We start from the raw sequence: 24,826 nt of genomic DNA, 5'->3' as shown, positions 1-24,826 counted from the left end.
AAGGTCTTGTCAACTGTAACTATGGTGCTTAATGCTAAGCAACCGTGACATGCAAGGTGAAAAGTGAAAGCCATGTGGGAGCAGAATAATGTTGGAGCTGGGACTCAGTTTTGTTCTGACTTGTATGCAAAGCTGTTAGGGTGAGCCCCAGCATGAGCACTTGGCATGGAAATTGCACAAAAATGGCTTGCCAGGGGCTTGAAGTCTGTGCCTATGTGCATTTCTGTGGTGAAATTTCACACCTACTAGCCAAGCCGACTTGTCCTTAACACTTTACCTGGAAGACTTCTGGCAGAGGTGTGCCTCTAACTTTCTTGAGATGCCCACATCACAGCCTTTGTCACTGGCACCCCAGTTCTGGTTTTCATTCTGGGACAGTCAGTGCCTTGGAGCATCATTGAGTCAAAGGGATCATCAAAAGTTTCCTTTTGGCATTCCATAGCAGGGGCATCTTGCATGGGTTTACGTGATATAAGGGCTGAACTTTAGACCAGAAAAATCATGTAGAAACTCTTAATGGAAATAAACTTTTTCTAATCTTGGAGTTAGAAAGAGAAGACCATGGGGTCTTCTCTGCCTTGAAAGAACGGTTCCCCTTATACTCTGTCTGCAGACAGAGCATAGTCCCATAGTCTGCATCCATGCATAGTCCCATGATGCACCCTAATTCTTTACCAGTGAGTTCTGCTGCATCTTCAGAGAAGAGCACTCCTCATTTAGCACTGGTCTCCACTCCAGGTCTTCCAGTATTGCTCATGACCACATGAAATTCAAAAGTTAAGACAGATGCCAACAGGGAGAGCAAGACATGGTGTTGCCTACCACAATGTCCTCAGCATCCCGGCCTGGGGTCAGTGAGGTGTGGGGGGCCTGTTGCCCTGTGTGTACTGACATGCGTGCAGACATGGCTTGCAAACAGCCGTGTGATGAGCACAAGTCACATCTCATCTCTAGGACCCTCTTCCATTATACTTGGTTATGGGATACTTTAAAAATGAGGTACCTCCTGTGAACTGGGACACCTTACCTGCGCTCTCACCCTGCATCCAGTCAGGAAAGTCCAGCCTGGGGTCTGAGCCCATATTTAGGTATGGCAATGTGCACTTAAAAAAAGCTCTGGGGTTGAGCCTTTTACATCACATACACACTTTCAAAAATAGGCCCCAAATTAGCTCATGTGGCAAGTTGCTCCTGTTGATGCACTACATTTTCCTGGTAAATTTTTCTGTTCCGCTGTGGTTAAAACCTGTGAAGGACTGCTCGGAAGATAATCTACAGTCTGCTCTACCAGTCTAATGTAGCTTTCTTACAGCATCCTAAAAAATAAATAAATAAATAAATAACAGCACTAAGTCTCAGGCCAAGTGTCATATGAGGTAAGAAAGTCTATCTGACATAATTTCTTTCTTAGAAACTTTCAGTGTTGAAAGTCTTCAAGCTTTGGCACTTTGCCAAAATCCACAATCCCCACCACAAAATTAGAAGATATGTAGAAAAGAAGTCCCTTTCCAGGAATGACACAAACAGCAAAGAACACAGGGAGAGGGGAAAAAAATCTCCCAAGAGAAGCATTCAAGACAGATTAGAGAGAACATTTCCCTTTTAACTTAAAGGGTACTGAGGATTTGGCCATACATTTTTGGTGAGTCTTAGAGAAATTATTATTTTCTGATTATAACTCTCAGACCTGAGCTCTGCTCTTCCCACAACTGATTGTTTCCCAGAAATTACATTTTTCTGATTTCAGTTTGGTTTCTTTGATACTGAGCTGCCTGAAACCAGGAGTCAGAACAGAAGAAAGAACTAAAATACCTAGCTCTGAAGAAAGTCTTTTTCCTTTTTTTGCAGGTACCAAAATTTAGGAATTTACTAAAACCTCTTAAACACAACATTTTCTACCCAGGCAGATCCAGGCAAATTCCAGCTGGGCTGACTGCTCTTCTGTTTGGTTGAATTTTACAGTATCGTTTTAGGCCACTTAACATAAAAGAATCTGCTGCTGCAAAAAACACAGCACAGTTTCAGTTCACATTTGCAGTTCATTTGTTCATTGCTCTCAAGGAGACGAGCTGTTTTTCTTTTCTCTGTTGAAGTTTATTATACTGTGGGCAAAACATCAAAGGGGAGAGCTGGCCTAAGCTGTGGAGCAAGCCACAAGGGGCACACTGTTACACTGGAACAGTCAATATTTTTCAAATGCTAAAGATAGGAAATATTTTAAACCCTTTTTTTCCCCTTTCTGCTGGATGTGCCGCTACATATGCCCTGCCTGTGTCCTGAAAAGAGCTGCCAGTTCCCTTTGGGACAGGTGTCCTTCACGGGGCCAGGATGGGACATGCAGCAGCATCCTTTGGACAGGAGCAGCAGTGGGGTGGAGACATCCCAAACTGCTGTTGGAGGCAGGCTTGCCTGAGACTGCATCCGGGGACAGCTGTTAGCACATCATGTGCTGTGAGAAGAGTGGAAAATTCAGGCTGATAGTGACTATAATCCAAGAATTGGACCATGTTTTACAGCTATTAAAATTTTAACCTGGAGTCTGTCTTACGTAGAAATGAGAAGAGCTTAGAGAAGGTTCAGGGGGGATCTCATCAATGTGTATAAATACCTGAAGGGAGAGTGCAAATGGAGCCAGGCTCTTTTCAGTGGTGCCCAGTGCCAGGACAAGAGGCAATGGGCACAAGCTGGAACACAGGAGGTTCCCCTGAGTGTCAGGAAGCACTTCTGTGCTGTGTGGGTGACAGAGCCCTGGCACAGGTTGCCCAGAGAGGCTGTGGAGTCTCCTCCTTGGAGATCTTCAAAAGCCACCTGGACATGGACATGGGCACCCTGCTCTGGGTGTTCCTGCTTGAGCTGGGGTGGGACCAGATGGACCCCAGAGGGCCCTGCCAGCCTCAGCCATTCTGTAATTGTGTAATTTTGTTATGGATATTCTATAGCCATTTGGTAACAGAAGACAAGGGCACAATGGGAAGACAGTCATCAGCTGAAGTTGATTGATGCTGTCGCCTTGTGAATACAAGACTGCTTTATGGACTATGGTGTAACTTCAGCATGGACGTGTGTTTGTGAGCCATTTCAGTCCTGATGAGTGGGTGTTTAAGGATCTCTTCTGATAATGGGAGAGGTGAGTTTAAATCCCTTAGGCGACAGGGGGCTGAAATACCACTCGGTCAAGGGAGACCTTTTATCACAAGAGTGTTGCACAGAAAGGTAAAGGAAATTACTTCTCCTTAGACCTTGTTTTGGTGAAATTCTTCCCCCTCTAGCTACAGGCTTTGTTTATGTGTGTTACCAGCACAATGCCTTGAGCTAGAAGGTCACTTGTCTCCCTTTGGATTTACATGACATTATTGCTGAAGCCAGCAGGATGGAAAATGGAAAGCTTCCAGACCTGCTTCATCTCCCATTAAAGAAAACCCAGGCTGCCTCTTCACAGAATACGCAGAGTCTCACTGAATCCCGTGGCAGTTTGCTACCCTTTAATGCACACTCAAATACAAGATACTCTCTGAGGGAAGTGTGTTATTGTGAAGCTCTCTGAAACATTGCTGCTAAAAAGCCCGCTCCCTTCTGCCTGGCACACATCTGAGCAGAGCCAGGGGCTCAGGGGCTCTCTCCTGACTGCGGTGGTTTTCTTCCAGCCATCACAGAGCATCCTCACCTGCTCCATCTGCTCGTGGCCTTCTGGGACAGCCATTGCTGGCAGCCAGTGGGTGGTCACCCACCCTCACGGTGCTGCTGGGTAAAGAAAAACAAAGCATAAAGGTTGAAAAAGAGCTTTAGTGAAAGAGCGGGTTGGATGTTCGGCTGATGTAAGCTGGCACAGCTCGGCTGCAGCCAGGAGAGCAGCACCGCAGCATCAGACCCCAAGGAAAGCAGTAGATGTGATCTGGGAAAGGAGCAAATACTTCAATTACTCAGCCAAACTGCCTCCTTTACTTGAGGAAAATGCCATTCAGATTGTGATTGAAAATATTTGGTTGTAGCAATACAAGAGTTTTTCAGTGGGGATCGTACAGCTGACATTTTGTCCAAAAAGGACAGAATCTCTTTGATGTCAAAGGACTTGTTTAGCATGAAGGGTTAAAGATGCTATGGCTAGAGCAGGAAGCACTGTCTATAATTGAGTAAACATAATACTTTTCCTTTAAAAGACTTTTTCAATTGCTTATGATTTGCCAGAAATTCTCCGTGCTAGTTGCTTATTTTCTGCTGAGCTCTCTGAGAAAGGTTTAATCAGAAGTCATTAAAACCTTTCTAGAAGAGCAATTAGGAAAAGCTGCTCTGCTTTGCCTATACTGAATTAAACAAACAAACAAACAAAAAACCCAACCTGTAACTACACAACTAAGCAGCTGCATGTTTTGCAAGGGAAAGGCAGAGGTACCTGTCAGGCCCTTGACTCAACACGTAGCACTAGTGGCATGCCCAGAAGCAGAGCGTAACTCCTGTTACCTGAGGTCCCACAGCCCTGCAAGAGGTACAGCTCGAGTCACTTCAATGACTAGCATCCCTGTCTTGTGTCTAACACAAAAGCTAATTGGTAAATGCTGACAACAGGGAAGATTAATAAAGGGGTGAGGAATATGAGAAGAGGAAGGGATGAATCATCAGCAAGGCGTGTTGAGACTGAAGACACTGCATAGAGGAAACTGGGTCCGCATTAAAAAGACAAACAAGAAAAAAAAAAAGTGCAGAGGAAATGGATGGCTTGAATCGGGATGCTATGGGATTTAGATGGCAAACAATGTGAGTGGGATGAGGAAGTGTGTGCATGTGCATACATGAGCAAGTGCATACAGGCAGCCCAGCCCTTGCAGAGCTGTAGAAGGAAAGGTAATGAACTGGGGGAGAGAGAAACAGGAGCTGTAGAAGAAAAGGTAACGAACTGGGGGAGAGAGAAACAGGACAGAAAGTATCTTGGAAAGAACAAGAAGATTTTGTGAAACTTCTCTTTCAATAACCTTGTACATGTACAAGCTTAGATGCTTAGTTTTCAGCATGTCACTGATGAAATATTTGTTTAGGGAAAGTCTGAAGAGCAGTAGTTAAAGGACAAGAGAACTTTCTCAGCTAACTTGGGCAGCTTGTATTGTATCCATTCACTGTTCCCAAAACTGTGCACAAGAGCATGACCTGATTTTACCTCTTGTTCTTCCATTGCAATGTGAAGGACCAGAAGCCAGCACTGTTATTCATATGTACCAAATATGTACCAAACAGAGCTTCTTGATCTCTGTTTATGCTTGGGCATACAAGTTGTATGTATGTATCCTAAAAATAGCAACTTGGCTGGCTTGATTTTAAACTATCAGTTCTGATTAAATGCACTCAGTATTTCAGTAATGCAAGGATGGACTGCGTATGTGAGGCTGTATGCCACAGGGGAACTTCACCACTTGGAAGGTCACAAGCTTCTTTGCTGAACAGCAGAAGGTAAGAGATGCCCCATGGGTCACACTGGTGAGCCATCTAGCCCAGTGCTTTCTGGTGGTGGCAAGAGGGGCTGCTATTTAGGATGACCATGTGGACATGACAGTGCAACTCTTTCCCTTAGCACTTAACATCCATAACCGGTGGATTAGGGACACCAGAGCATCCGGTCCTCCTTCATCCTTTTAACAGACAGACCCATCATTCACTGATTTGCCTAAACCCATCATAAACATGCTAATACTGTCTGTATCCACAGACTTCCTTCCTTCCTTCCTTCCTTCCTTCCTTCCTTCCTTCCTTCCTTCCTTCCTTCCTTCCTTTTCTTTCTTTCTTTTCTCTTTCTCTTTCTTTCCTTTCTTTCTTTCTTTCTTTTTCTTTCTTTCTTTCTTTCTTTCTTTCTTTCTTTCTTTCTTTCTTTCTTTCTTTTTCTTTCTTTTTCTTTCTTTCTTTTTCTTTCTTTTTCTTTCTTTCTTTTTCTTTTTTTCTTTCTTTCTCTTTCCTCCCTCCCTTCCTCTCTTCCTCCCTCCCTTCCTCCCTCTCTTCCTTTCTTCCTCTTTCTTCCTCTTTCTTTCTTCCTCTTTCTTCCTTTCTTTCTTCCTCTCTTTCCTTCTTCCTCTTTCTTTCTTTCTTCCTCTCCCTCTCTCTCTCTTTCTTTCTTTCTTTCTTTCTTCCTTTCTTCCTTTCTTCCTTTCTTTCTTCCTCTTTCTTCGTTTCTTTCTTTTTCTTCCTCTTCTTCCTCTTTCGTTCTTCCCCTCTTTCTTCTTCTCTTTCTTCCTCTTGTTCTCTCTCTCTCTCTCTCTCTTTTTCTTTCTCTCTCTTTAATGTAACAGCAACATTACACCCTCTGTTCTGTTCCTAATAGCTTTTTCATGAGCTCCAGCATTTTATTGACTTTTCTTGCTTGCCATCGCATACTGAGCTGATGATTTCAGAGAGCCATCAGCAATGGCTCCAAGATGTCTTTCCTAAGTTGTAACTCTCAGTTCCAAGTTTGGTATAGATCATTTTTTCCTAGATGCTTTGCCTTGTATTTATCTACATTAAAGTTCATCTGCCACCTTTGTGCCAGCTCAGTTTGATGAAGTCTTCATGGCATGCACATAATTTGACTATCTGAAAGAATTTAGTATCTGCAAACTCTGCAAAGTCTGTGGCTCCATTTCTTCAGCTGCCATTTTAAATGAGCTGACTTGGTTAACATCCATAACTCCCTAGGAAAAAGAAAACTCTCCAAAATCCCCTTAAGGTCTGAAAGCTAGTTTCCACTTGTCTGACCTAGTGGAGCTCCAGGGGTTTCAGTCACATGTGATTTATAGAGGTCAACAAAGCCAACTGAGTCCTGCAGGGAGAAGATGGAAGGATGCTATCTCCAGCTGCCTCTTACCTCCTTAGAAAAGGGACTTTGCTTTGTGTTACTGTACTGGGATTGTTCCCAATAAATATGAAATGTGGAATATGAACATACCGACAGAAGTATGAAGTAGTGTATGGCACTAAGATGTTGCTATAACTGTGTATAACGAAAAAGATGAAAGTGTGACCCCCGTCCATTCAGACAAATTAGTTAAGTTTTAAGAAGTCTTCTTAACTGCACTGCTGGCAGCTTTGCTTATTCGGAAATTAGGGTATGGAGAAATCCTGAAGATTGAGTGGCCAAGGACGTCCCTAAAGTCTGTGCAGCCAGTAAAGGGCTTTCTGTGATTGTAGCTCCATCTACCGGTACTAACGGGGCTGATCTCCACGTTTAAGTCATGAGCTACACCACGTAATGTTCTCCTTGGAGGTCATTTATTTATTTTTTATTAAAAAAAAATAAAATAAAATACGAGATTCAGGAATGAGGTAAATTCACCATTAACTTCTTTTCCTAATATCCTTTCAGCCAGCAGAGACGCACAATTTGGTGGTATCAATTAAGTGGTGACACTGTAGTAGTTCTTCATCTTAGAAGTCCGATGTGACATTGTGCCTCACCTAGTTTGTCCGACATTGTAAACCCTAAACCCTACACAACCCATGAGTCAGATCCCCTAAAACAATGAGACCCTACAAGTGCTGGGTTTTTATCTTGAAGCCTTCATGTCTTCTAAGTCTGCCATGGACACAAAGGCTCTTTTTCCTTTCATGACAGCAGCTATTCCAGCAATGACTTATCCCAGCAGCAGAATCCTAAGGAGAAAAAGCAAATGACACAAGGCCAAAGAATTTGTAATACCATTTATTTCAAATGTCAGCTCTATTTAGTGCTGAGGGAAAATTCTGTTCTTACTTCCATTAGTGAGATTCCTTGCTGGCAACCAGACCTCAAAAGAAGTTGCATTTATATAACTAAAAGCAAAACCTGGCCTCTTGTTCATCATGAAATTTCTCTCTGATATATTCTGTCTCTTTTAGGAACATTTGCTCCAGCTAAGACCCAGACCTGTTGTTTGACAAATTCATTATCAGGTATATTTACTTTTTATTTTAGGTCAGGGACTGAACCTTGGGCTTTAGCCCAGGAACAGCTGTCACTGCTACGGGTCAGGTCAGCCGTGTCTTAGCACTCAGATGACACCTCTGTCCAACTTCTCCTCCTTTCTGCTCTCCAGCTCATGCAGGGCCCATGCTGACTGTAGCCAGGGAAGAGAGAGGAAGAGAAGAATTCCTGTCCTTCTTCCAACCTTTAGAGCTGATACCACGTTGGGAAGTGGACTTGGGAGGTGGGGAACACTTCCCCTTCCCCTCTGGTCCTGAATTTGGGGTTAAAGCATCCGGTGATGATTCACCTTGCCTCTTATTTGAACAGCCCAAGGCTCTAAGCTGGCCCTACAGGTTCCCCAGGACGTCACATCCCAGGACAAGGTATTTACAGCTTGAAAAACAGGCATATTAAAGTTTCAAGACCTAGACTTATTGCATGGGACAAATGCAATGAATTGCTAAGGTCTTAAACCTCCTTTTATAATCAGTGGGCCTCCGACACAATTCCTCCATTTGCCCTAACTTCTGCATTGTCTTGGTGGAACCATCAAAGTTTATCTGTGCATGTGCTATCTACCTAACCATGAATCACGTCCAAATACACCACGTTGCTTTCTGGGTTGTCCAGCTTGTCCAGATCATGGTGCAGCTCCCTGCTTGTCTGCATGCCTGGCTTTGTTTCCAAAACCAGGCAAGAGGCAGGGAGAAGAGGGGATGCCTGTTCAGGTCACACTATCACATAGAGCTGTGATGTAGGTAGGGTGTTCACTGAACCCAGGAGATCAGAAATACCTCCAGATCCTTCAATTTGGAAATAGTAAGACCTATGGTATTAGTAATTTCATTATTAGTTTATGCTACAGTATGCTTTCCACTTGAAAATTAATTGCAAAAAAAAAAAATGGTTATAGTCCTTTTAAGGACAAAAAAAAAAGAGGTAGCAAAGTGTTTGTTAAAAGAAAACACTTTTTGCCTCATTGGTTTGTGTCATAAAGCTTATTGAACCTAAAACACCTGCAGCAAGGTAATCAGATCACCCTGAAGCCCCAGCACCTTTGTACAGGGAAATGGGGCAGTGTGAGGTCCTGGCTGTGCAGTCAGAGGAGTGCGGAGGATCCTTTGCTCTGCAGGGAACCCCTCTGGGCTTGTTCTCATCTGTTGTTTGCCGTTCCACAGCACTGGCCTGGTGATATGGGCCACACTTTGCTGAGAAGACTAGAAAATGTGTATGGATGAGACTAAAAGCTCCAGTAATTCCTTGAAGATTACTAGTAATGCTGCAATCAAGCATGGGTCCACAGGGCCCATTCCTTGCACAAGAGCCTCTCTGGAGCCAGGTCTGACACTGGGTTTGCTGGGCATGTGTGTGAATATATTGCCCACAATCTCCAGAATCCTTACAAATATTTGCAATAATCCCACAGCAACAAAAGTGTTAAAACATACCTGTCCAAGTCTGATGACTTGATCCTTGTGCTTCCTTGGAAGGCAGCTTGACAAGTTAGTTACCAAAACTTAGCTCGGGTTTCTGACCTGAAAGCTGTGCCCTGGCAGGCTGGATGCAGGTAGTTTTCCTAACGCCAAGGTTGTAAGGCTCAAACATGTCATGTAGAAGGAAGCAGCTGAAACCTGCAGATTCCTGAGGATCTGTTTCCTCTCCTAAGATGCAGGAGGTAGACCAACATCTCAAACAGGAACTCTGTGTATTTACAGCTGGATAATCAAAACTTAAAAAAAGTCAGAATACCCAGAAACTACCATTTGATATAGGAATGGCCAATTTGGCACATAAAGCCTCCCTTTGACTCATAATCCTTCACAGTTGTTCTACCTTTTAACCCCATGTAACTAATTGCCTGACTTGATACGACCGTGACAGAGACAGAAATGGGAACTGTCACGTACAGGCTGCACGGCACCGCTGCCTTCCTGCCCACATTTCAATCCACCTTTGCCTTGGGCAACCGGGTTCTGCTCCACCACAGGTCTCCTTCAGCACATGAGCCTCTCTGAGCTTCCCATCTGTGACAGGAGAACAGCACTTCTCTTCCCAGGAGCTCCTCAGGTACAGCAGCAGTAAGTTCTGGGCTGCTCGGGTTGGAAGGGGGTTTACATGAGCACCATAAGGGACCAACAGCAAGTTAACCCACCAGGGGAAGGGTGAACAGTCATGCTGAACTCCACTTAAAATAATAATAATAATAATAATAAAAACTATATATATAATACTTCCACTGCTAATTTGTTTTTTTTTTTTCTTCTGATGGTGTTCCTTGTGTCTCCACAAAGGCCAAGGTGTCATGACCAATTGTCCAAAATCCAGATCAGAAAAACATACAGCATGTTCTCATTTTCCAATTTTCCGTTTTGTAAGGCTGAAAAGCCCAGTGTTAGGTTTGCATTTCAATTTTAGAATTTGTGGTTCCCCATTATATTCAGACACAACCAGGAAGCCTTTCTGTACAACCCTGGCAGCCCAGCAACGGACTGTGAAATGCATCAGGATACCAGCATTCAGAGACCAGTTTCCCTCTATATAGATAAAAAAGGAGCAAACTAGTTCTCCAAGAGTTTTACCCTCTCTTAACATTTTTTTTTTCAAATTCAGACCGGAACGTCAACATTTTTTACAGTTATAAAGCAATTGCAAAAATACAAGGATTAGAGGAAGTGCAGTGGGAGTCAGTGCTGTGAGATGGTTTTGGAAGCTAAAGAGGAAAAGACACCAACCTATTGATTTTTCAGTGCTTTTTCTTTAACTTTTTATGAAGGGAACAGATTTGCATGATCTCTGTCCGGTTCTGCCTCTCTCTTTCTACAGATGTGTTTTACAGCAACATAACTTTACTCATTTCATGAGTTATAACCAATATACACAGGCATGAGAAATCATTAACAGCCTGATCCTGTACATATCAATAGTCACTGCAGGAGCTGTGTCACCTTGGGTCATTTCCAGATATTCAGGAAGACAGACATAGAGTCAGCACTTCGGTGAAGCACTTTCTGCGCATCATTTTCTGAGTATGTTCTAACAAAAGTTTAGCTTTCTAAAACTCATCCTTTCTCTTAAGCAATAGCAAACTAGTGTTTCTCCCTGTACCTTTTGAAGAGAAGTCTCCTTATAGAGAGCTTATTTAGCAGCAGCTACAGAACACTGGTATCCAAAATACTATGTAGTATTTTCTGATTCTAAAAGAGTAGGTACCTGCATGGTATCTTGGATATCCATGCACCGTAGCTTCACATCATATAGAGACATTTGACAAAAACACTTTTTGGTATCTGTGGTCTAATTCCATCCACCTTAAATTCATTGTGACAGTTTATATTCCTCTCTCTTCCCGGGCTCCTTCCATTCTTTGAAGAAGTCTAGGATCGTGTTCTTCAAGGTCATCACTCATACGCTTGGAGACATTTTTGTACATTTAATTTAAGAGAAAAGAGTGAGACTTATTAGAACCAGCTTGCATATATCACCTGTAATAACCATCACAAGGTTCGTGCTAATCCCCTATCAGTATTTGCATACAGACATCCCAGCATGCACACACCATTTGTGCGTCATACCCGTCTTTGTAAAAAGTAATACAAAATTAATTACTGGCTTTTTTTTTTAAAAAAAAAAAAAGAAAGAAGGAATGCGATGGCTTCCTTGTTCCTTTTTCTGGTGTGTCCTTCCTTAGATATTCCTCAAAGACCAGTAAAACTCCTTACATACTAACAAAACGTTTCTGTCCTTTCAATACTTTTCAGCTACAAAAGCCACCTTTTCATTACTGGAGTTTTTACCTTTATCTCTTCACTGCCCTTTGTTTGTCTTTGATAGTTAAGAGGGAAAGTTTCACCTTTCCTCACTGTGCAAATAAAGTTTCCATGCTATGCTAACTGCACTCTGCTACCTGGGTTGCTTCTACAAGTAGAGTAAGACATTTAAACATCACCCACTAGTCATCATCTTTATACCTCAGGTTTGAACTCGGAGGCCAAGTACAAAGGCCAACTAACCTTGGACAACTTTTTAATTGACACCATGTGTGGGTTTCATCCTCTATAGGTTTAAATAAGCAAAAAGTTAAGATCTTTCCCTCATCGTCCCAGTTGGTTGCAGGTGCTGTAGCTGTGCACAGTCTGCAGTGTGCCGTGCACGTCTAGGTCCCAGGGTGATGGAGTAACCACACCAAAGCGCAGCATCCATTTACGATGTTGTTGTAGCTGATGTTGCTCTTCTCCTCACTGACATTCATGCTGTATCACATGGCAAACCACTATACAAAACTAATACCAATGTAGTCATGCCTTCTCAAGAAATCTTAGCCTTAATTTTGTACGTCTAGCATCACATCTGAGCTGCAAAGTAGTTTTTTTGATACTTTCCAAACAGAGAACTAATAACAAGACTTTACAAACAGGATTAATAACCAGACTGCTGCCATAAACACATCAAGTAACTTTAATGCTGCTTAGCATAAGTCCGTTAAACATTTTCATCCATATACTCCAGTGTAAATGTATTTTATACAATATGAAGTGTTTTAAAAGTATATGGCTCTAGATAAAACATTCACAAAACAAGTTTTAATGCAAGTAGAGGATTAGAAAAAAAAATCAGGCAGAGTATAAAATCTTTGGAAGATAAAATTTTCAGAAAAGATATACAAAACCATCCCATTGCAATAATTCAGGACGTAGTCCCAGTAGTTGGAAGGGCGGCCGCTCACTGCCGTGTCACCGATAAAAATCTCTATCCTGGGTCAGCAGGGACTGACAGGCTCCACTGATGGTGGCTGGCTCTCAGAGATCCTTGTTCCTGACAAGTTTGGCAAAGTAACCTTCAGAGCAGATACTCTTGCTGGCTCACGGAGAATGAGTAGGCCCGGAATGAGGGAAGTCCTGTCTTCCCTTACCCAACCACCGCTGGTCTCTGCAGAATTGTAAGGTGCACTGGCAAGATGCAGTGAGCAAGTTGTTCTTGAATGACAGGGAACCTTTACGTTCCCACATTATCAATTTGGCACTGTTCACAAGAGCAAAAAAAAATATTTACTAGCATTATAAAAAAAAAAAAAAAGTTTGCCATCTGCCAAACAGGATGAGTGTTAAGGAACAGAGTGCAACGCTATCGTTTCGTTAACTTTGTATTTATAATATTGCATGTCATTATACAACTGGGGTATTCAAAGGAGGCTCAATTAAACTTCATTCCTGCCAAAAGCAAACTCCCTCATGGGCGGACTGCTTTGCATTCCACTGCTTTCAGCAAGATGTTACATAGGCATCTCTCCAAATAAAAACACCTTTACAACACCGCAGGTTTAAGATGTAACAAACAGCGCACTGCAAGAATTGAGGTCAGACAACATGCACCATTTGGTAACATTCCATTCAAATGAAGTTGACTCACATAATAAGTAACAAATGCAGCACTTGAAGTAACAAAACCACAGCTGTACTTCAACAAAGTAAAACAGTGCAAAGATTCCTGTTAAACAAAATTATATCACCTATATACACACAACACAAATGCACTGTTTGTTTTGCAGTATAAATAGATCTGATTGAGCTAAATGCCTAAAACTAATGAACTACTGTCTGGCAGTCCCAGACAGTTTCCATCTACAAAAGAACACAATAAGCTTTAGAGGACCAGATCACCATAGCTGAATATGGTTGTAAAATAATATCAAAAGATTGCACTGCGTGGATATTTAAAATATTTCCTCTGTACAAAGTTAATAATTTATACTAAGCTGCTACGGCAAAGTCAGCTTGGGCTCTGATTATGCAAGGAGCAGCACACACAGGACCAATGACTCCACCAGGAGCCTCAAGGCCCACCTGCGTGGAGCGCACTGTAATGCTGCAAAGCACTGAAAGCCCAGTCCCAGGACTTAACAAGGGGGGAGCTTTTTAGCTGCCTGTGCAGGTAACATGTCTGTTTAGTTTCAGCTTTCTTCCTGCTCTTCTGGTTTAGCACTAAAATTCTGCTATCTGCTCATGACATCTGTTCATCCCTGAACTCTATAATACTATTCAGTGAATAATGTTTCTAGGCCCCAACAAAAGTTAAAACTAAAAAAGGAAGAGATAGAAACACGTCTTCTGTTAAGGAAATCCTGATTAGGGGTTATTTGCATTTCAGCACTTGAAAACAGATTTTAAGCAAAAAAAAAGTCTTTTTCGGAATTACATTACAGTAAAACAGACAAGTAGTATTTAATTTGATCTAAAGTGGAACACTCAGGCGTTAACGTCTCTTCAACCGCTATAGCTTCCATCTCCTTAATGCCATGGCTGTGCTGCAACCATAACAAACAGCTGTTGCAAAGGCAAAAATCTAGAGGAGTAGGGGGAAAAAAGAAAAGAAAAAAAAGTGAACGACACATTACATTGATCTACATTTTTTTTTCTATTCCAAAAGAATACAGCAACACAAATGATTCAAAAGGTATCTCCCCCCTGCAAAATTCTTATGGTAAAGACAGGTCTGGGATCCTCTGAAGTTTACTCACGAACTTCTCTGTTTTAAACCCATGTTACTGCTTTTAACTTAGTTGCTAGCTGCAGAAGACATTTTGAACTAGGATCTAAACAGAACATGTTCAGAGATTACGGTACAAAATAATTGTGCGTACTTACATCTTATATTTCAGTTTTGGAAGTTTTTAGTGTTTGATTAGAAGGCATCCAAGTGCATGCCTTTACCAGCAAACAATTAAGGAGACAAACTTCTAAAGAGCAGAGTTCTTTACTTGCAGAAATACAGAGATTGATTCAAATCTGGCCTCCTTAACCAGATAACCAGACACTAGAAGAGATTCCTAAGAAATGCCAGGAATCTGCTGCTGCTGAAGAACTAAATTGAACAGATAGAAACTGAAGGCCATACCGTGGCAAACTCAATTATATAATTTAAAACAGAAGAAAAAAATTAGACATTGAATTGTTGAAAAAGGTAGTTTCTCATATTGTCCAGTGCTGATGATGGTCACTCTCCTAGAGCATACAGATTCAATCATGTGATAACAACCTTGCTTGCCATACAAGTGTTAATGTGATAAATCAAAGCTTTGAAGAGATGCTACATCCTAGAACCATCACTCATAAAAGGAACAGATACATTTCTAATCGCAGTATATGCATCTAAGAAGTAATTTTAAAAGACAAAATGTCAACAAGGCTTTATCTCTTTTTTTTTTTTCTCATGTAGATCATAGGATTGTTTTAATGAAGTGTTTCAAAGGGTCACAATTTTCTTTGCTCTGTATGCCCTGAATTTCTAATTAGATACTTTTTGGAAAAAAAATAAAAAACACAACAAAACACTAAAGACTACAGTATCTGATTTGCCATTTCCCAGCATATCTTAATTAAAAATTACTGAGGTGAGTTACAAAAGAATATCCTTCTCCCTATCTTGGCAGGGATTTGAGGGTCATGAAGAACTGAATTATTCTTAAAAATAGTATGGAAGTGGTAAAGGGCTTCTTGGAGTCCTCGGTATTCTATTGTCTAAGAAGATGACAGTTGACTGAAGAAAAATATTTTACCTTTTATTAAGTAGGATCTGAACATACTAAAACAAGGACTGAAGAGCTACACGGAAGTGTAGAATTTGAGATATTTAATAGAAAGTGCTCTCTCAGTTTGGACACAGCTATGAGATACCAATTCTGTCTGTGTACCATTAAATGTGCTGGAGTGTGTTACTGGCAAGAGGGTAATGGCAAGCCACTTAGGACTTAGAGACTGACATGCCCACCCCACCCCTTGCCGAAGCAAAAGGTTTTTCCTTTATTTTCCTTCAGGGAGAATGTAAACTTTACACCTTAGGCTCATCTGTTTTTATCCTAAGATAAGCTGAAGGTGTTTACAGTGTAAAATTTGTGGTTATCCAGTTCTGAAGACAACAGATACCCACAGAGCGTTTTAGAAGCTTAACAAATACATCAAGTTCCCTGAGGTATGTGAGATGCTCTTGGAGGTTAAAAAGAGAAAAAAAGCTCAGTAGTTTTAGTCCAGTTCCACACCTCTACTTGCCATTCAAGAGTCCAGCCAGGGAGAAAGCTAACGCCCGGTGTATTTCCTGACTCAGCTATACACACCCACATCACCAGATACAGGGATTCAGCGATGATGCAATTGCAGTGACAAAAAGGAAGTCTGAGATTAGGCTATCAATAAAAACACTCTAACCCTTGTCATAGGTTACAGCATGGCCCTTGCAGCTAACTTTTGTATATTTCTTTCAAGTCAGGCATATCTAGAGCCGCACAAGGAGCTAGTCCAAGATCTTTCCCCATGGTATGTTCAGGACTACCTAAACAGTACCAAAAATCCCAAGCAATTACAAGTCTGAGCGCAGGCTTAGAATTCACACCTGATGCTTTGACGAAGGCTCAGTTTTTATCTTTTTCTCCTATTCCAATAACCAGCATTGCTTTTACAAAATATCTCATCTAAAATTACAAGCTGTAGTGATAATATATTTCAAATACTATTGTGAAAAGTATCCTCCAAGCATCTATCACGTTAGCTTTGAGTAACAGCTTACTGCGATATTTTTTGCATGCCACTGTGAAAATATTTGCTGCTTTCAAAGACAATCACTTCTCCCGTTTTGAGCAGTTGGCTACAAGGACTTACAACAGACTTCTGTCCCCAGATACAAGTTAATGAAATACATACCGAGGCTGCTATGCTTATGTTATATTCATGATCAGCTAGAATCTTCTCGTGTGTGGTGGAATTGAATCTGCGGGGGAAGTGATGCAGAGATGTGGTTGCTGCTTGCAGCAGAAAAGCTCCAAAATAAAAGACAAAAGTAGCCCCATGGAAAAGAAAGTCCTGAAAAGCAAAGAACAGATTGAGTCTGTGCTGCAACATGCACCTAGTTCTTCTAGTCTCAGTGCAAGTGAAAGCCAACACTGAAACCTGAAACAAGCACTGATAACAATAACTGTACGTGAGCAATGCTAAATCCATCTGAGAGCTTAAACAGTACATGTTTTCACAATTGCTTGCAATTACAAACAACTCCCTAACATAATTAGTAATAAGACAACCCTCCCTCTCCCCAGCCTCCATATTCTTTCAAATTAAGAGGCACGTGCTCATCTTATGCATGTGTGCTGACCTTTTAGATCACTTTAAAGCAATTGGAGCTTACAGAACTCTCCGTTCATAAAGCTCAGATCAAAAAGAAGGGACATAGAGGCTGACTTTATCACAACTGAAGCAGGACAGTACAAACTCGCAGTCCCCTGAATTCCTTCTCAGCTACAACCTCAACTCCAAAAAGCTCCCTTTACATGCTTAAATGTTGCTTCTGTAAGTGTCCAGAAACATGCCAACCTTGACACAGCTGAAGTTTACTTCGTGGTACAAAGTCCAAGTACTGAGGCACCTCCTCAACTCTCTCTGTTTTGGCTCTACACAAAATAGAGTAATGTGGAGGTACTTTGTGATCCTGCTGAATAAAATGTCTGGGACTTAACAAGAGCTAGGATTTGCTTTATATATGTCTCTCTCCTGCTCTTCTCTAGGCAATTCACTGTTCTGTAGTGAATACTAGCGAAGGACAAGGTTCAGAGATCTAGCATTTCTGGATTCTATGACTGGGGTACACAAAAAAAGCAGGTTTGGTGCCTAAATCTTTCTGTGGCTTGTGCCTCAGAGTGTTCCATGCAGCAAAATCCAAGACATGTTCCAGTACAGTTTGAAGACATCTAACGTATTCTTCCAGCATCTCCCCCTGTTGTTGAGTCTGCAAAGCACGTATGTGCACTGCACTCAGTTCCTGAGTCCATACACCACCTGCTGTGTGTGCGTACACATGCGGGTCTGCATAATGTTATATATTATGCACAAGCATGGGTATGCTTTTTTGATGAAAACCATGATACACAGTCTATCTCAAGTACAAACAAATTCATTGTGGACTTGTCCTTGACGTGAGTGCAATGGACTACCAGTATGCCAAGAGTAAGAACCCAGGAGGAAGCATCCCGTGTGACTCACCACAACGGCGGACAGCATTCATACACACACAATTTATCGTGCATTACCCTTAGCTAGTCGCTATCTGACAGCGAGGCAGGAATGCTCTGCATTTCCCTGCTTAGAGAACATTTCCCAGATTAGAGAATTGTTTCTTCATAGGTGTTAGATTTTATTTTATTGTTATTATTAAAAGAATTCTTTTCCAAATTAATTGGTTGTTTCATATTTGATAGCAGGTATAGCTACTCCAGCACTCACACTCCAGTCAGTTTTGGCAAGTTATGATCTAAGCAGCTACTTACACTTTGCAACTCCACTTTGACCAGGAAATAATTTTATCTTAATTAAGAATCATTTGAGGCTAGGTCATAGACAATACTGCTTTTCTTAATGACTGCTTATTACTGAGAATACAAGTTTTGGCAAAAACAGCTGCAGTAATTCCCAACTTCACGTCTTCTATCTTGGCTGCTTTATTCATTTATTTATTTTTTATACTATTACTTCTTTAGGAGCACCACCAGGAAACGCCACTGACATCCACGGAACTAAGAGAAGAAAAGAGGGCTGAGAGTGGCTTTACAACCTAGCTGGATGGCTGTCATGTCCTGGGCTTGCCAGAAATCAAGGTTTGGACAGGAGACGCATTCTCTCAGTCTCCTGCTCTCCCCTAACATCTGTACCTCATAGAAAAAGATGGAGGGACCGGCAGCTGCTTGTACGTGAGAGTGATGGAGCACTGGAGAACCTATAGTGCTGTGCTGCAATTGGGAAGGCACTTCTCTCCACCAGAAGCTTACTGGTTTGGTTTCCCCTGCTCAACTGAGCTGGCAGACAGACCTACAACTTCTACAGACAGACTGCATGCAGGTGCGTGCTCCCTCCGTGACAAACCCCAGACCTCACCATGACCTGACATACAAATTTCATAGCACCGGAGTTGCAACTCAAACGGTGCTCATAAATCCATAGATAATCAAGGACATCCAGTATTTTGGGGCTACTAAATACTGGAAGGAGCACAAATAGCTCCAGGAGGAAGATGGTGCTGAATGCAAGCAGGAGAGGTATTTTCACAAGACAAACTCTTTCATTTCCTCCATCCTCCTGCTGAAGCCTCTAATTTTCTTCTCCTGGCAGCAACTACAGTGAAGCCGTGTAGCATCAGAAAGGTTTCACATTTATATGGTTAGGGTTTCTATGACCGAAAAAGCCAAGATGTTATTAGGGAAGGTGGTCAGTTTTGTTTTTAATAATTGTTAGCATGGTGCCTAACTCTCCATTGCCTTAACCCTTGTATAATCATTGAAGCCTCACACAAAGGATATGTAGAACAGTACCAGATCTGCGTGATATGTTAGTTCACATCTAATTTTGTAAACAAGTGTGTTGTGAGTCAGGTCATAAAGAAATGTATTTGTCATACCATCTGGTCTAATACAGGGATGTATTAAGGTCCATATTTTTTCCCAACTTTTCACTGAGCAGCATTTTATTTTTTAAATATCTGTATGAGCTCAGTGGAGCTACTTACGTCATATGGCATTAATAAATGCAGGCCTGTCAGAATCCCAAGCTATTTTTCATATTTACACTTAGCCTTCCAGAGTCTGAAACCACATTTGTTCATGAATCTATAAAGAATGCATCTGTACTCTCACATAAACAAGCCATGACTCTTCCCATTTTTCCTAATTTTATGACCTGTAATGTCTGAGTTCTATTACAAATTTAATTTCTGAAGTACCAAAAACATGTATTTATATAAATACGTGCCAACCTAAAATGAACACGTATACCTCTGTATTGTGTAACATTAAAAAACAGTTTTAGTATTTCTAGTAATTATTTATTTGAAACAGAAGGTAAAAATCCTTGTGAAGTGCTACTGAAGACTTTAGTGCCAACAAGTCACAGAACATTTGTGTACCTAACAATAGTGGTCAAATGATACATCTACTGTTATTTCTGTTGAAGACTGGAAGAGGCTGGATTTATGCCACCATGCCAGAGATAAAAGGATTCACACTGCATTTATTTAAGATATTGACTTAGTTACGATAGCTTTTTGAAGTAAGTTAGAGTCCCACGGGCATGGCTTTTATACAGCTCATCTAGCATTTCCTGACATGGAAAGTTTCTCACTGATTTATCAAATACAAGGGGAGAAAATTAATAGTACAACCAAGCACTACCAACACCAGGCAGCCAATGTGCAAGGTAAAAGATTGTTTTAAGATGAGCATTTTCAATCTATAAAAGACTCTGCCCTTACCCAGCAACCCTTAAATGGATTAATGATTGTAAATTGACAAATAGTTTCAATGAAACCCAGGACACTATTAATTTACTTCAGTTATGCACATGCTCAAGGGTTTTGTTGCGTCATAGCTTGTGAGGATGTCACAGCGTAAATCCCTGTAGCACTCTCTAATTGTAACTCATTATTAGCTTAATTACTGCCTGTATTGTGCTAGAAAGCTAAGACCGTACGTATATGTATTTGCTTTAATAGAACCCAGTTTGTTTTAATAGAATTCAGTTTGTTACCACTGATGGACTTGGATGCTGTTGGAGCATCAAACTTACAAAGCTCTATGACTTTGCTTTAAAGAGCATTTGTTTCAAAGGACTGTCAATAACTTGAACAGATAAACAAATATACTGATAGTGAAGAACACAAACACAGCTATCATCAAAAAAGTGTCAGTAAGAAAACTAAGGCACACAGGAGGAAGGAAAAGGTGATCAGCAGTTAAAAACAGATATGCTTTAATATTTCAGAAGTTTTGATCCTTTCAGAAGACTTTTATTTTTGATAATTCCCACTCTGATGACAGTTTTGCCACCTGTTATTATTCACTCCCAGCATTATTAGAGAGAGTAATACCACCTTGTGCTCAACTACTTGAGCACTAAAAACCTCAAAGTAAAAACCAGTTTATGACAACAAAGGAGTACATAAATTAGCAGTCAATAACCTCATATATCCACGTTACTGGTAAAAACCAGAACCAACAGCTTCCCTTTTTTTTAATAGGAAGGTACAGTCTGTGAAAACTATTGGCACAAGCCACAATGCTCCATTACAACATGAATTAGGTCTTGTCTTCACACTGGACAAAAGCTGAAGAGAACATAACGAGGTCTGTAGTTTCCCCAGATTTCCCGTAAGCAAGATAAACTTATCCTAAGAAGACGGTAAGCTGCTGAGGCTTATGCTGACTTTGACTACCTAAGATCTAACAGCCAGTTGTCAATGCTGTTCTGGAACTGACCCCCAAGTCAGCTGAAGACTTTCTTAGGAAGTGAAGGAGACTTCTTGGGTGCTTTAGTCTGGTGCCATTTCAGACAACCACATCACACAACATGTTCAAAATACGTATCATTTCCTTTACAATATTACATACATCTTCTTACCTCCCATTACTCACTTCTCTAGTAGTCCAAAAATATTTTCTAATTTCTAAGTCCATAATTATTTCTGACCATTTAAACCAATTTGTTGTCATGACTTATTAAACTAGCTCTTTTCCTGCTGCTCAAGGCCTTTTATGTGCTTATAGAGGACAAGTACGCTGCTTCAATCTGTTTCAAAAGGCAGGTTCTTTCAGCTTTCATCATAAAAGAGGTCTTGTATTTCCCCAGTCATCCTTGTGGCCCTACTCTGTCCTCTTCCAGTTTTGAGCTCCTTTTCTGAGAAACTTCCTGTTTCTCAGACTTAAGATAACTACTTAGTTATCAGACTTAGGATAACTACTTCTCATAAAATCATTTTCGATTTATAAAATAAACATAATCCTTTAAATATATATATAAATAAATAAAAAATCTTACTGTCTGGTTCCAGTTGACGGCAATTCTATTTGCATAACCGAAGAGGAACACACACAGGAACACGATGGAGAGGAACCACGCAGTCACCGCTACGAACATTACCCATCCCTGCAGCAGCGGCAGTGGAACTTTTGTAGATGCTACCAAAATCCAGACTATTGTTCCAAACAGCTGCAAGGAAAGGAATGCAGATGATGAACTGACAGAGAACTTTCATTCAGTCCCTTCTAACTCAGAATTAGCACTTCATATCACACATCAACAAGCCCTCTGACTACTTTCAGGAAAACAGAGGAAACACTTCAAAAGTTCTCAAAGAGTACAAGTGTTGTTCTGAGAAATGATAGGCACTAAGTGGAGGTTAAACGAAGCCCCTCTTAGAACAGTCTTGGCAATGGGATTTACATACTCAGGTGATTTCTGTGTTGCTGTTGAAAATGTTACTCTTACTGTCATTTATAGGGAAAGAAGTGTGAAAATATTCCACACACACACACATATATATATACACAACTATGTGTATATATATATACATATATATATATATATATAACGTATACACGCATACACTGAAGTTAGCTTGATGAGGATGCACATCAAATTTGGATTCAATCTCATACTGTTTAGTTTGGTAGTCCTAAACAGATGAGATACATAAAGAAGATGAAACCACATCTTTATTAATGTATTTGTAATAAAATGCTGAAAAAGTGCACAATAAATAATAAAGTGAAAGAGAAAACTAGATTATAGAATAAGGTGAGTTATAAATTATGTTGCAATAACTAGAGAAATGTACATTTTCCAGAAGTTATTGTAACCAGAGAAAGAACACAGCATCACCAATTTTTTTTCAGTATACAGATCTGAGCGAATGAGTAGTGGGGATACTGTGCCATAAGGGACTGATGGAGCTTTTACTTCCGCTGTTGGATAGCTACAATTAATTTCAAAGCAAGCTACTACTTTCTTATTTAAATCCTACAGATTTAAAACTACAAAGTCAGAGGCTACATTTTCAGATTCAGATAACTTCCTTGAGAATCAAGGCTGGAAGAGCGATCCCTTTCAAAAGCTGCCTGCTATAAAATTAGTTATAATTGGTTAGAAAATTAGTTGGGTCCTCTCTCGTGTTACGTTGCTGCAGCATGCATGTAAATACACACTGGTAGTCTCAGTTCAAAACTCCCAAGGGTTTCGGTATTAGCCTTCAAGTTGTTCTTTAGGGTTCCTTTTTTTTTGCTGCTGTGTGACAAACCGCTTTCTCTAGTTTCACAAGGCTGCAGGTGCAAGTCTGTTACTTATTGACCAGACAGCAATGGGCAGTGAGGAAGCAGAAGGGATAGCAGAAAGCGTCTGCTAAATAAAAAGCAGATACACATGAAATGTTTTCAGTATTTTGAACGTGGAATCTTGTAGGATTCTTTAAAAAAAAAGAAACAAAAACAAGGAAAAGAGAAGAAAAAAAAAATCTACTGCAGAGATTGCTAATCTCAGCATCCAGGGTTGTGCAATTTCCCCAATACTACAGCTGTCCCCTCCAGCTCGCATGGCAAATGCCTGCCAGGTTAGCCAACCTACTTAACCTTTTGTGCCCACTGACTCAGGCCCTGATTCAGCGCCAGGAGTTGGTGCTCAGCTCCTTCCTCAGGTGCCGTTGTACAGCTTGCAGGGTGGCACCTAGCTCACAGACACACGGACTGGGACGCCAAGTTAAAAAAAAAAAACAACTCTTAATAAAATTAGTTCTGCCAAGATTTCTCCCCCCATGCACACTAATTAGTGCCACAGTTGCGCAGAGACTGAGCTCGAAGGACCTCAGTCCCACATAAATCAGCACGGCCTTACGCACACACAAATTAAACACGCTTGCAGGAGTTTGCACAGGACCTGTAGCACAACCAGCGTAACTTTTCAGAGAGATTTTTGGGATCTCAGCAGCTTGAGCTCCCCCTGCCACCCATCAGGACGGGGTTGGGGGGTCAACTCCCCACATGGCCGGGACAGACCGGGGGTGCCCGAGGCGAGGTGGGGCGGGCCGGGGAGAGGGGTCCCGGTCCCTGCTGCCCTTCGCCGGGGCACGGAGCCGTTTTCCCCCTTTTTGGGCTGGGGTAGGAGCAGCGATACCTCCCCTTCCCTCCTTCCCTCCCTCCTTCCCTGCCGGCGGCTGCCACAGCCCGCCGCCCTCAGCCCGCTCACAAAATGGCAGGTGAGGGGCGACGGGGCGGGGGGGGCGAGGGGAGGAAGACTACGGTGTTCCCCCCCCCCCAAAAAAAAAACAACTCACGATCTCCAGGAAGATGAAGGCTCCCGAGTAGGTGCGCAGGATCTCCAGCCCCGAGGGCAGAGTGACCCGGGGGGGCGGGAAGTAGGCGGCGGGGTTGGGAGGAGGCGGCATGGACGAGGCTCCCCTGGGCAACATGGTGCTGCTGGTGGTGGTGGTGGTGGTGGTGGTGGTGGTGCCGCCGAGCGGACACGGCTGAGCCGCGGCCAGGTGGGCGAGGAGGAGGAGGAGGAAGGAGAGGAGGAGGAAGAGGAGGAGGAGGAGGAGGGAGCAGGTGCGGGCGAGCCCGTACGCACCGCCCCGGCCGCCTCCCTCCTTCCCCACCCCGCCCCGGGGCCGGAGGAGCTGCCCCGGTGTCCCCTCCCGGGACTCTTCTCCCGGCCAAAAGCCCGCAACAGGAGGCGTGAAAAGCAGGAGCAGGTTCCTCAGGAGCCTCTCAGGCCGGGCTGGTGGCCTCCTGCTTGCAGGGCACCGCGCTGGGTGTTTGCTCCGGATTGCAAAACCGCCCGTTCAGGAGTCCTGAGTCAGTTCCAGCCGCGTTTACGTGGCTGTTTCCTCATGCCGATCTGCAGAAGGTGGTTATTTACCTTCTGGTTGTAGATATTTGAGGCTTAGAAATTAGGAGGCTGCATTTTTTTTTTTTTCCTAAGGAGCCTATTTGGTTTACCTGTTCAAAATGCTGAAAACAATCACGTGCATCTGCTTTTCGTTCAACCATGCACAATTACTAAAATCCAATAGTATTATAAAGTGTTTTTCTGATGTAAAAGTTTGGGGTAGATATGGGTCTAGAAAGTTACA

General features: G+C 42.0%; 1 protein-coding gene across 1 annotated transcript; it reads right to left on the bottom strand.

Moving 5' to 3' along the window:
* Positions 1-14,106: 14,106 nt before the first annotated feature.
* MAL2 (mal, T cell differentiation protein 2) lies at positions 14,107-24,163 on the bottom strand. The gene is made up of 4 exons (XM_035556276.1): positions 24,029-24,163; positions 21,742-21,912; positions 16,591-16,749; positions 14,107-14,239 (listed from the first exon to the last, which is right to left on the bottom strand). Exons 1-4 carry the CDS (start codon positions 24,161-24,163, stop codon positions 14,168-14,170), a joined length of 537 nt encoding a protein of 178 aa, XP_035412169.1. The 3' UTR covers positions 14,107-14,167.
* Positions 24,164-24,826: the final 663 nt, after the last annotated feature.

Source organism: Cygnus atratus, chromosome 2 (assembly GCF_013377495.2).
Source record: "Cygnus atratus isolate AKBS03 ecotype Queensland, Australia chromosome 2, CAtr_DNAZoo_HiC_assembly, whole genome shotgun sequence".
NCBI lineage: Eukaryota > Metazoa > Chordata > Aves > Anseriformes > Anatidae > Cygnus > Cygnus atratus.
This window is presented reverse-complemented; position numbering and strand designations above follow the sequence as displayed.

Excerpts from the sequence above, each read along its gene's own strand:
- MAL2 (XM_035556276.1), bottom strand. The coding sequence starts at position 24,163 with ATGTTGCCCAGGGGAGCCTCGTCCATGCCGCCTCCTCCCAACCCCGCC. Across the intron at positions 21,913-24,028 it reads CCTTCATCTTCCTGGAGATC|CTGTTTGGAACAATAGTCTG; the intron begins GTGAGTTGTTTT and ends CTTTCCTTGCAG. Across the intron at positions 16,750-21,741 it reads CCGTCAACTGGAACCAGACA|GACTTTCTTTTCCATGGGGC; the intron begins GTAAGATTTTTT and ends TTTGCTTTTCAG.